The 12,696-nt window shown below is 43.0% G+C and overlaps 1 protein-coding gene across 1 annotated transcript; it reads right to left on the bottom strand.

Annotated features, from left to right (window-relative positions):
• Positions 1 to 4,539: 4,539 nt before the first annotated feature.
• On the bottom strand, positions 4,540 to 11,703 carry IRX1 (iroquois homeobox 1). Its single transcript, XM_054018334.1, has 4 exons — positions 10,977 to 11,703; positions 7,098 to 8,112; positions 6,543 to 6,615; positions 4,540 to 6,194 (listed from the first exon to the last, which is right to left on the bottom strand). Exons 1-4 carry the CDS (start codon positions 11,238 to 11,240, stop codon positions 6,137 to 6,139), a joined length of 1,410 nt encoding a protein of 469 aa, XP_053874309.1. The 5' UTR covers positions 11,241 to 11,703; the 3' UTR covers positions 4,540 to 6,136.
• Between the last annotated feature and the right edge of the window lie 993 nt (positions 11,704 to 12,696).

Below are 12,696 nucleotides of genomic sequence, written 5' to 3'. Positions count from 1 at the left end.
AGCACAAAATGCAGGGTTTAAGCAGGAGGTGGCCATGGAACTAAAGCAACCTTGGCCCTGAACTCAAACCAGGGGGAAAATGTACGTGGAGACTCAAATTCGACAAATCCTTTTGCGAGCCATTTATTACTCATTAGTCCTTTCTCGCGGTTGTTTGCACTGTGTGTGCCCAACGTCCATCCAACAACCCTGGGCCAGCCAGAGTCATTCTTTACACCTCACCTTTTAAAAACATTTGAGAATTTTTTTAAAGAAAATTGGAAACTGCTTCTTGTGCCGTGTCCATGGCTGGGTCTCTATTTAACCCCACCTTCTCTCCTTAGGTACAACGCCCCCGCAGCCACATGCTGGACTAAGCAGGCACACATGGTGGACACCAGGGCCTACAGTTGTAATGTCGTGTGGTCGGTCTCCAAATGAGGCATTTACTTATGGCCAAATCCAGCCGGGTTTTACTCGGGCCCCGCCAGAGCTCTCTGGTTGGTTAGCGGGCGCGCAGGGAGCCGCGGCCTTTTCCTTCGTGGCGGTGCCGGGTGTGGGTGGGCTGCGGCGGCAGGAGCCAGGGGTCAGGCACAAACTCTGCCCCCTTGGGAAAGCGCTCGCCACGCTCCTTGCCTTTTATAACTCATTCAAGCCTCGGCCGGACCGAGGCCGCTAACTGGCCACAACCGGCCTCTTGCACGGCGGGGCTGGAGTCTGTAGCAGCACGCTGGGCTCTGCGACCAACAAGGGTCCCCTCGCCTTTAACAAGCGCAGCCCAAAGGGCCTGGGAGTCCCCCAGCCCCGGGCTCCGACCCTCTAGGGCTTGGGGCGGGCAGAGAGCCTCTGCCCCAGGTAATCGGCCAGACGTCGGCCTGTTCCCGGCTCTCCCTCTGCCAGCCGGGGCTGGAGGCGTCAAGGACCCGTCCCCGCCCTGCCCTGTAGGGGGCTCACTAGAGGCGCTTCTCCGCCGCGCGCCTTCAGGTCCGTGCTACACCGCACAGCCCACGGCCGCTCGCGCCCACCCGCCTTCCCCCTGCGGCGCCTGCCCCTGGCCTCCTCCCGCCAGCTGTGGGGCGGGGAGAGGCGCGGGAGGGGCTGGGGGAGGTCAACGCTGCGGAGCTAAGCGGCTGGGGGAAGGGAGGGGCACATGAGGCAGATTCAGGCTGCCCAAGGCTCTGGATCTGCGGCCATTCTGCGCCGGCAGCAGTGGGGATCCCCTCCAGACGGAACTAATGAAGGACCCGTATTGTTCCTAATCAGTCGTGGGGTTATTTAAATAAGAGCCTGTTTAACATAGGAACAGTGCCCCACAGCTATGAAGAGCCGTTTTCTCTCGAGCAGCTCCTCCCCCGCCCCCTCGGCTTGCACTCTTTGTAATAGTCTCATCTACAAGGACGATTGAAACTTTATAGTGCATGATTCATAGAGTGGAGCTGCACTTGGAGCCATGGTGCATATTACATTAATCAGTGTCAGGCCACTAAAACAGAGATATGAATATGAATTCTCCATATTGCTGGGGAGATAAATGTGCTTGTGAATAATTGATCGGCGCGCGTGAGAAAAGGAAAACATGATCACACAATGAAAGTTACCAGGAGCCTTAACTCGATCAATGATTACGGCTGGACATTGACCTCTTGCTGAATCTCCCGCCCCACCACAGCCAACGCTCTGACTCTGTTCGCTGGAGTCAACTTCTGTGTGTGCACTGCACAGAAAGGGGGAGCTTCAAACAGAACCAGTCTGAGAACTATCGTTAGCAAACACATACAATAAACGGGGTTAATTCAGATTGGCAGCGACAGTTTGGCTTCTGCAGGCTTGGAACTAGTCAAAGTTTTTGAGCAAACAGCCACAAATAAACCAAAACGTTAAAGGAGTAACAGTAACTGAAAGGGACCCACAATATAGGAGGGAGTCAGTTTAAGCACTTCCAGTCTACGAATTTCCTCTTTCCGTTTTCCCATTTTTCTGAAAAACAATAATTAAATACAGACTTCTGTTTTAGAAAAAGAGTTAAAAATACACACAGGCATAAACACGCACACGAACGTTCGGTAACTTTGTGTAGCTATGGAAAAACTAAATCCCCAACAAATATTCCGTTTGCTTTACGTATATTAATTTCAGTTAGGTCGCTGTACTCAGGGTCATATAAAGTTTGCAACGTTTTCTTTTTACAACCTTAGATTTCTGATATCGTCTGTAAATGCCAAATAAATAATAGAGGGTTAGAAATTAATTACTTTCTATCGTAAGGAGGTGAGGGATTGTTAAGCATACAGAAATTTAATTATAAGGGAAAGTGTTTTGATGTTTGATGATTGTCTTAAAAGAAAAAATAGGGCCCGATCCTGCGCCCATTGAATAAAGTGGAAATTTTGCTTTGGACTTCATCGGTATCAGGATTGGTCCCGTAAATATTAACTAGAAAGAAAAAGTAGGAAAGTACCACTTTCCAGTTTGCTTGTATCAGCTTGAAGCACAATTAAGACTGTTTTTCTTTGAATACTCTCCCGTGCACTATATTATTCGCATATATACATCTGCTACGCAGATTTTTATCAACGTGAAAAATATAACAGAAACTGCAAAATATTTCCCAGCGAAATGGCATAAACTATCATTTCTGGCGTTACTCACGTTATAAATAAGCATACGACGTAACCATTTGGTTTCTAAAAAATATAGTTAAGAGTGCAATACAGTCCTTTGCTAATGTTCCTCTACCTATAAACATTTCAGGGTAATTCTAACGGTACACGCCAGACAAAAATACCGCCGCACGTATTCTCTACGCACCAGAGATAAACAAGAATACAAACAAAATCGATATACAGCGCAGAGAATATACGATCCTTCAGATGTGTGATCTTTTGTCATAAAGACCCAGTGACATAATGAAATATACAAATACACAGAGACAGACAGACGGGCTGACTGACTATAATGGAAACTTGCTTGAAGAAAAATAACTATTTTGAAAGTCAATAGGGAAAAATCCTGAAATTACCTATTCGCCTACAAGTTATTAAACCTAGATTAACTCTTCTATGCTCCAGGAGTGCCAGGTGTTATGGACATACCTACGGAAGCGTGATTTCATTTTCAAGAAAGAAAGAAAGACCGACCACATTTTCATGTTCAGTTTCCATTATTTTTCTGGTCTTAATTCGGAACTGAAGCACTTTCCTTTTAGTAAACGTTGGGAATATCCTAAAAACTCAACTGGATTGAATTGCACAAGTTGTTTGAGCTGAACGCCTGTTTGATTTGAAGATCCCAGCAACCAAAATGCACTCCAGCAGACTGCCGTGAAACACAACTCCCTAACGGTCCTGAAAGTTGAGCATACCATCGAAAAGGGTGTGTGGGGAGGGAGGGGCATGTGGCGGTCTTGTTGCTGTTGTTTCATTAGCAGATGAAACGAGTTTAATTGGGGAAAATGCCGATCGGTGCTAGCTCTGCTCTCACCTCTGGCACAGGGCAGGGGTGAGGATTTACCTTCATGCCGAACTTTGAGCCAGCTCTGGCGGAAAAACTGATATTACGGTATTTTAAGGTTGGAATCCGACTTTTCATAAAACATTGAAAAACCTGAGAAAATCTGCAAAAGAGTAAATACAAATAATCTGTGACAAACTTTGCAATTGAGACATGAGACTCCAAGGAAAAATGTCCAAAGAGCTTGCTGAGGAGCAACAGAGTGATTATTATTATTATTATTTTATTTTATTATAACATAATATGATTATAAAATTATTTCGTTTTATCATCTAGATACGGGGCAGTTTCGTTTGTATTTAAACAAACACATGCACCCTTCTTGAAAACTGTTTTAGAAAAGCTAAGGGCAAGTCTGTCTCCACCCCTTGGGTGATATTGCTTCAGGAAAGGTGACTGTGCTGCCTTTTACCCACAGAGGGCGCTGCGAGCCTTCCCAAGAAAGATGACTCCCCAGTTCGGCAGCTCAAGTGCAAGTGATCCAAGTGAAGCCACAGTCTCCAGTCCCAAAACCCAGGCACAGGCGCGCGCGCACCTCCCCCCACCCTCCCGCTCTCAACAATTAAAGTCCCCTCTTACGTTAATATGAGGCAAAGTAATCTCCCTCTTCTTCTCTCAAGCCAATTTGGCACCACCTTGTTTGCTTAGCTTCACAGAGCAGCATTGTATGCTTTTTAAATGAAAGATGCCAATTTATGAAGGCTAAGTGTGTAGCAAAAAGAGATCCGATCCTGCATTCCTTGAGTATCATGATCTACCACTGACGGCAATGGTAATTATGTTATGAATGATCAAGGAACATCGGGCCCAAGGAAAATATGTCGGGGACAACGGGCATTGAAATGCAGCTATTTCTATGTACTTGCTATTGAGCAGGAATTCGGTCAAGTTTATACCAGCAGTTAGTTGGTACTGTAATTGGGTTTAAGAAACTTGGATGATTTACATTAAATACTTAACTGTTTATCTCCTTCGTTCAAGTGCTCAGCAATTTATCGAAATAATCAAGCTCTATTTTTGTTTGAAACTGGAAAAGTTTAATATTAGAAAGGTAGAGTTGATTAGGATTTTTAAAAACATTAAAAAGGTTGTATGCTAAAAGCCTGCAAAGTGCGTCAAAATCAACTGCTTTCCTGGGGGGAGGTGGGGGGCACAACATACATTTCAGTCACCTCACATATTCCGCGCCAGTTCTTCTAAGAATATGATTCCATTTTAACAAATTTAAAATAAAATTCAATCATCTTCACTTCTTTGTAAACATATCTCTGAGCAGTAGTTTACATAGAAACCATCTTTGCATTCAATGATATTGCAGCTAAACCCACACCAATATTCTGAACCTTGATGGGGATTTTATTAATATTTTATTTCAAGATCTAGTCTTGTTTCAAACAACTCCTGTTCTGAGGTTTGTTCAGTTTGGATAGGGCGTCACCACATTATTTCTTAATGACTTTCCCAGCTGCTTCTTTCCATTTTCCACCATCAACAACCATCTGGTAGCTTATTAGCACCTCAATGCTCATTTCGTGTTCTCTTTTAGGAGAAAAAAAGAAGGAAATACTGAAAATATTACAAATGTTAACGGTTTGTCTTTGGAAGATTAATGCCAATCTAAACCATGCATATATAAACGGATGGCTTCTTTTTTTCTTCTGGCTCCTTCTAACCAAAAGCATAGAAACTTGTAACACACACTCTGGAAAAGTGCATTTTCCCCTATTTTCTATTAAGATTTTACTAAATCTCAAGTGGAAACATCTTTCAAAAGTTACATTTCCTCTGTAGTTGTTTAAAGAATAACTGGAACAAAAATCAAAGCACAATTTCCTATTCCACTATTTTCCCACTTAGCCCAAAATATGGACTAAATACTGTCAATCCAATTTATAAATTGATTTTTAAAGTCAAGTTATATGTTAGCGAAGTGAGAGAAAACTTCTCTCTTTTTTTACTTTCAAAAAAATTAATTGTATAGAGTAACTGGAAATCAAACCACCTACACTTTTGAAGATCATATGTGTCTGAGCATTTTTGTCCCTTACTTGTTGAAAGGATAATTATCATCTAGCTAGCCAACAAAAAATTGCACTCCGTTTTTTAAATGTACATGTATGGAATACAAAATTTGCAGCTTGGCTTATAGGATATACCTTTCACTAACAGTAAAGTAAAGCCTCTATTTGATGATTTTAAGGTACAACTACCTAAGGAAAAAATCCTGTAATATTTAGGAGGAAAACAATACACGTTTGATTAGATGTCTAATTTAAATTTAAATTCTGCAACAACAAAATACATACCTGAGGAGATTTCATAATTTCATTTAGTTTATTAGACAAAAATATATGATTTAGACAAGTTTTGCTGACGCCCTATATACAATCTGAAATCACTCTATATACAGAAAAAACACAAACACATGGGAAACATTTACCAAACAAATAATTCAAGAATGGTTAGAGTAACACGATCTGAAATGGTACAATGGAGAAGGGGGATCCATCTACAGATTTGTGTGGTCGCTTTTATGGATTTGCACCACCTTATTGCAAAGAGAGATTGATGGGAGTCGTTTATATCGTTTCAATTTTTTTGTCCTTTATACCAGTCTCTGAAATATTTTTTTCACCAACCCATTTAATCAAGCAGAAGGGAGAGCTGTTAAAATTCGCGGTGTTCCCTCTTGCTGAGCCAAAGAGCTGTTGGGGGAAAAAAGACGCAACAATCTATCAGTAAAAAGAGTGAAAGCATCGCTACGGTGTCTGTCTGTTGATATAACTGCCTGACATGAGCTAACTACACAGAAATATTTTTCTAGGACATAAATGCCAAGGATATTCGAGATTTGTTAAGTTTCAAAAAAGTTACAAACTGGCTATGGACACTTGTAAGCTATTCTACTTTTGAAAGGATTATAGCAGGAAACGCTGTATTATCCTTGTTGTTTTATGTATTAATATGAAGATGAGTAGTCGTTATAATTAGTATTTATTATTCAAATACTCTGTGTCACATAAGTAACATTCCTTCAGTGAAGAATAACTCACTTGTCACGCACAGGCTGGAAAGGCGATTTTAACTGCTGGGGTGGGGTTTCAGTCCTTGGTGCATTTTCTCTTTCTGGAGGAAAAGAAAACCCAAGAAACATCTTAGAAAAACACATACTCACGCGCACTCACACATGTACCTAAGCAGACATATAGGTATCAGTTCACGTTTGTATTGTCTTCATTGATTATTTGTTATTCCAAAGCAGATTTAAGTTATACTTGCCACTTTTTTTGTTTTTTGTTTTGTTGAATCACTTTGAAGCCGAGGGCTTTGAACTAAACAACAAAACAAAGGAAAGCTCTGGGGATAAGTTAAATAGCGCTACCCTAACGATTTTAACTTATTTTTGAGGTGCCTGGTGTGTGACTGGTAGTGTTCTACATGAAAGAAACTAATGCATATTAATTAACACGCCAAATTCAGCCCTAGAGTAAACTAGGTGGAAGTCTGTTTAAAGACAGTGAGTTACAACAAGGCTGTATCTGACCCCATTTTTTAAAAAATAAACAGCTCTCCACCGTATTTTGGAAGATCGCTGCTTGGTGTATTACCTATGTGTTTGGGACTGGTCCTCTCTGTAGGTTTTTCACTGCTTAAGGCTCCCAGGGTTGCTGTTAACACAGAAGGCTGTTGCTGGGCCTGGATATGGTGGTTATGATGAGCCCCATGATGGTGGTTTACTCCCAAAAAAGACCTCACATTTAACAGGGAACTCTGAGTGAGGAAAGCCCCATTTGTCCAGTTGTGAAATTTGCCAATCTGGCATGTGTAGAGTCCATGGCTAGGGAGGAAAGCCGGGTGCTGAATCTGGGTGGAAGTGTGGTTAACCTGGGAATGAGAAGAGGGGGGAGGGGAAGACTTCAGGGCGCCATCAGGGCTTGTTGCTGTCTCTGCCAAAGACCAAATCTTGGGTTTGCTGTGAGGTGGCACCTGTAAATTATTCTGTCCATTGGGGTTTATGATTCGTGTACTGTTGTCAGAGGTCTCCTTTACCAGGGAGAAAGAGTCTTTGGGTTTAAGACCTTCAGACGCTGACAATGACAAACCCTTTTCTTTTTCCAAATGTTCATCTTCGCTGCTTTGTCGCAGGAGCTCAGATTTCTCCTCCTCTTCTTCATTACTCTGCTCCCCATCATTCTCATCGATTTTATCAATGTCTATGCTTTCCAGGTCGATTTCTTCGTCGTCTTCATTCTTTTCGGGGTCTCCCTCGTTGTCACTCCCAAAGAGGTTACCATCTTCTTGGTCCTTACTCCTTGCTCCCCAAGTTACTTTGTTCTCCTTCTTGAGTCTCCTTCTGGCGTTGGCGAACCAGGTGGAGACCTGGGTTAGGGTCATCTTGGTGATGATGGCCAGCATGATCTTCTCGCCCTTGGTGGGGTAGGGGTTCTTCCTGTGCTCATTCAGCCAGGCCTTTAGAGTGCTAGTGCTCTCCCTGGTGGCATTCTTGGGCCGCCCTGGGTCCCCATATTGGAACTGTCCATAGGGGTAATAGCCAGGGGCAGTGTGGGCAGCAAAGGTAGCAGGGTGGACACCTGGATTATCCTTCAGTTCATACTGGGAGCCCTGCAACACATGCAGACAAGCAGAGAAGAAAAGAAAATGAGTTCTCTTGTTAATGTCTCGAACAGACCTGAATATGTTGCTGCTGCAGTTTGTTCCCTTCTTAAGAGAGATCCGTCTTTCCCCTCACTACACCGGCAGGGATATAGCAGGGCATGAATACGCCTCTACAATACAGCAAGGGATCTTTACAGTAAAACTTTGGCCTCCTCATTCTTGATTATTCACATTTAGTTTGAACAGAACTGTTCCCAAATTACCCCCCTTCTTGTGGTGAAAGGGAAGAGTGATTGCACAGGGATCTGCTAAACGTTAGACCTATTTTCGGCACCTCCACCACTCCTCAACCCTCTGAGCCCTTACCTCCAGGCAAATCAAATCAAACGATGCAAATTTAATGTTTTCACATTTATCTCGACGAGTCAGTTTTATTGCGTATTTAAAATAAGCACGCAGCAAAAAGGAGAGATTACCTCACACTTACAAATTTAACGTCAGCACATATTAATAATATACCTATTTTCAAAATAGGAGCGTATGTCACAATTAAATCCGAAGTATCTTTATTTAGCCTCCAATCAGTGTTAAAAAGTAGTTTGCTAACAGGTTAAATTAGTCGAGAAAGGTAACATGCGATTTTGAATGGCAAACACTAAAATGTGAAATATTTCACAAGCACCCACAAACCTCAGACGTGTCCTATAAAATATTAACTGGTTAGAAACGAGCCCTTGTACGCTGGAATGGAGACGGATTCATACTCATGATATATATGCACGCAGTTACTTTAACTCTTAAGTTTTACTTTGATTTGAGAAAATTGTTTCCGAGCGTTTAGAGATGGTGATTTATTTGCAATCAATATTCTTTTTATCATCAGTAGTAAAACACAGCAAGTCAAATTATCCCATCAGGTGTTTTGGTAAATAACATTTTATCTTTCTAACAAGCTCATTAGGCCTCATTATTATCGCAAATTGTTCAGACAGTCACATAATATTTTACCTCTTTATTTCCAAATAATAAAAAGCCCAGAAATTAAATCAGAATATTACCATCCATTTTAAGAATTGCCACTGTATGCAAACATACAGATATCTTTGCAAGTAGCAAATTGGAATATTCTTAAATATTTTAATACTGAAACCACCTTGTATTTCTGTTTTTGTTCCGTTCAATACAACCCTGCTCTATTTATGCTTGACTATATTCATGATCTTAATACTTGCAAAACGTTATAAAAGCCGTTTTGAAAAATAAAAGTTCAAAACGTCTTTAATTTTCAAAAAGTATCAAATGTCTTTGCAAAGAAACTGATTTAACTTTGGCGGGCAGTTGAAAAGGACCATGTATTTTAATTTCATAGGCCAGGGTTATACACAATCCACAAAGAAAAGAATGCCATCTTTAAAAGGCCAGATGTAATGTTTATTATAATTTGTCACAGAGTAGTCTTTCTACACTCCCTTTATTCCGTTGTTTTATATTACTGTATCTGACATTATATTTCTCTGTAATCTCTGTTGGGAATTCTTTTGAAGGAGTCACTTGCAAATCACTCATTCCTTCTGTGTCAACTTCTACTGTATTAAGCAAAATAGAGGTACAATATTAAATACGTTTTATAATAAAAAGATTCGTAAAAATGATTGTATCATAAAATGACCTCATTCCAAATGTCTTCTCTTGTTCAAATAATATTTTTTTTAAAAACTGCACAATAGATTCCTTACGTGTGCATAGTTATAAATATTCACATCCTATACCTTACTGGGGGGAGGGGAGAAAGCAGAAGGAGGGGGGTTAAGAGGTGTTTAAAAAAAATCGAAACCTAAGAACGTCATCACTCAGAAATTCAGGTATTTTATCTATTAGTAAGAAAATATTTCAACAAAAAACACAGGTAAAAGGAGTTAGTTAACAAACTGATCTGTTTAGCTTTTCCTTGGGTAAATTCTCTAGCAACAAATCCAAAGACAATAATAAAAAATGTTATAGACAAATTAATGACAATGTACTTCTCTACTTCAATGTAGATACACTATTTTACTTGATGCAACTTAAATCTGTGAAGCTTAAAATAAAGTATAAAAAGTATATGCAACTAAACAGGCGATTTCAAGCCTTGAGCAAAACGTCTGAAGTAAGGAAATACGCCAACTACTTAGAATGCTCTCTAGTCTTTTTGTTTTCTCTTTTACAAACGGACTCGTTTATAGCTCCACAGTCAAATAAAATTTCCAGACGGAAAGGTGTTAAAGGAATCTTATTAAAGCCGGTTTAAAAAACAACAAAAAATCATTAGTAATTTTCTTAAACGGAAAGTTGAGTTGCTAGGGTAATCCAACAACAAGGACAGGACTCCTGCCCAGAAAATCCACTACCAACAAGAAAATTATATGGAGTTTGCTCCCGGCTGGAGTAGCGGCCGATCAGCCCAGTGCCCAGAGACTCCCCCGCATACGCACACACACTTTCTCCATATCAGACCCCTCTCTCCTGTCTGCTGGGGTCTTCGGTCATCGCATCCCACACACACACTATCACTTAGGAGCGCAGGAAACCAGCACCCCTTTGGGGATCTGCAGAGCGGCAGAGGGAGAAAGTGTCTAACTGCCGGGAGCACGGAAAGTTATTCACGCGGGCTCTTTCATTTGTTCTTGCTGCTTCAAGCAGTTTGCTAAGTGGGCTCCATGTCTGTGGCACAACCACAGATCTTCCACCACCCCACTGCCAGGGAGAAACGCGGGACAAACGCCCCAGCATTTCGGTCCCATTCCTGCCCAGACCGGAGAGAGGGAAGGGGAGAGAGGGAAGGGCGAAAGGAAGGAAAGGTGTGTGTGTGGGAAGCAGCGACCGAGACTTACCATCTGGGAGAAGAGGCTGAGGTCGGCGGTGTAGGGCAGGAAGGCGCTGTAGTTGGGGGCGCTGTAGGGACTCGCGTACATGCCCAGCACCGAAGTGACAGCAGCCGAGCCGCTCCCCAGCTCCGCACCCCCAGGCCGGCCTGAGGCAGCAGCAGCAGCGGCGGCGGCGGCGGCGGCGGCAGCCAGAACCCCGGGCCGCTCGCTCCCGTATACCGCCTGGCTGGCGCTGAGATACTGCGGGTAACCCAGCTGGGGGAAGGACATCTCCAGGGCGCAAACACGGCGGCGGCGGCGGCAGCAGCAGCAGCAGAAGTATTAAAGGGGGAAGGAATTTAAAAAAGAAAAAAAGAAAAAAAAAAGAAGGCAGGGGAGGAGGGAAACTGAGCAGCCGGAGCTGGGTGGGGGGTGGAACAAACTCCGCTGGTTCGGATCTCTCTCCCTCGTGCCTTTTCTCTCTCTCTCTTTTTTTTTTTTCTTTTTTTTTTACAGAAGTCAGGCCGGGCGAGAGGAAAATCGATCTGATAATTTTCTGTTTCGTTCTGATTTCTTTCTGTCAGAGCTGTATTGTAATGTGGGTGTGGATGAGGAGGAGGAGGAGGAGGAGTGTGGATGGATTCAGTGGGGTGTCTTTCTTCAAATCTCGGCTCTTCTGCGCTCCTAAATCCCTTAGATGTGATCTGATCAACAATTGAGCTCCAACTGATGTGTCTGCCCTTAGGTCCTAGGCTGATCTTTCAGATACAATTTGAAGTTGATGCTTTGATTGGCAGCCACTTGAGCAGCAAGCCCCGCCCCGCCGCTCACTCACCCCCCTTGGCGAAGCACGTGGTGTTCAGCTCCGGCTCGGCCACTTTCCTTGATGTGTGTGTGTGTGAGAGAGAGAGTGTGTGCGCCCGCGCAGCTGCTGTGCTGCTGCGCCTTGCGTGTGTGTGTATTTAATGTTTAGCAATGGGCTCCTTTCAGAAAAGCCCCCACTGCTGTATGACAACCTGTCTACACGATTTTACAGTTGTCCAACATTGGGGTTTTGCTGTTTTGCAGCCTTAGTGTGTCCCCTTTTAACAAAAACAACTGTGCTGCTGGTTTTTTTCCACCTTTAACACTGAGTCCCCCTTGTCGTCGCCAGGCTCAGGAACAAATGAGAGTGGCGTGGGAGGAAAGGGGGCATTGCAGCCCGGCGACTGGTAACAATTTACCACTAAAAGAAAATGCTAACTATAGCAACCAGCACAAAGCCTTTCCCCACCTCCCCCCAAACTCATTTTAGGGGCACCTTTTCTAGCAGGTATCCCCAGAAATCTTTAGCTACAAATACCATTAGATCTCCCCCTCTTCATCCCACCTGAGTGACATTCAGTGACAATATCAGCAGCATTGCAGCACAACCAGAACATTAGTAATAAATAATCCAGCAAATCAACCGGGATGCTCCACTGGATTTCTTTTTTTATTGCAAACTTTAAAGGTCCCTGGAGTCAGTAGGGACCTAGAGGAAGTGAGTTGTTGGAAGGGTGTTGATATTTTTAAAAACAATCTTTTTGCCCCCGCCTCCTTTCTCATTTGGTTACAACAAGCTCTGCAGCAGGAGGGAAAGAGCCCCCTGTGCTGGAGGGCTTATGTAGCTGGAGATCCAGCCGCCTTAAAAAAACGAGTTGTGGTGGCGATTTGTCCGTCTAGTCTCGGGATGTGAGAAGTGGCCTCGCCTGCCCGCGTTAGCTGC

Source organism: Malaclemys terrapin, chromosome 2 (genome assembly GCF_027887155.1).
Source record: "Malaclemys terrapin pileata isolate rMalTer1 chromosome 2, rMalTer1.hap1, whole genome shotgun sequence".
In the NCBI taxonomy this organism is placed as follows: Eukaryota; Metazoa; Chordata; order Testudines; family Emydidae; genus Malaclemys; species Malaclemys terrapin.
Note: the sequence above shows the minus strand (reverse complement) of the source record. Positions and strands in the feature narration are given on the sequence as shown.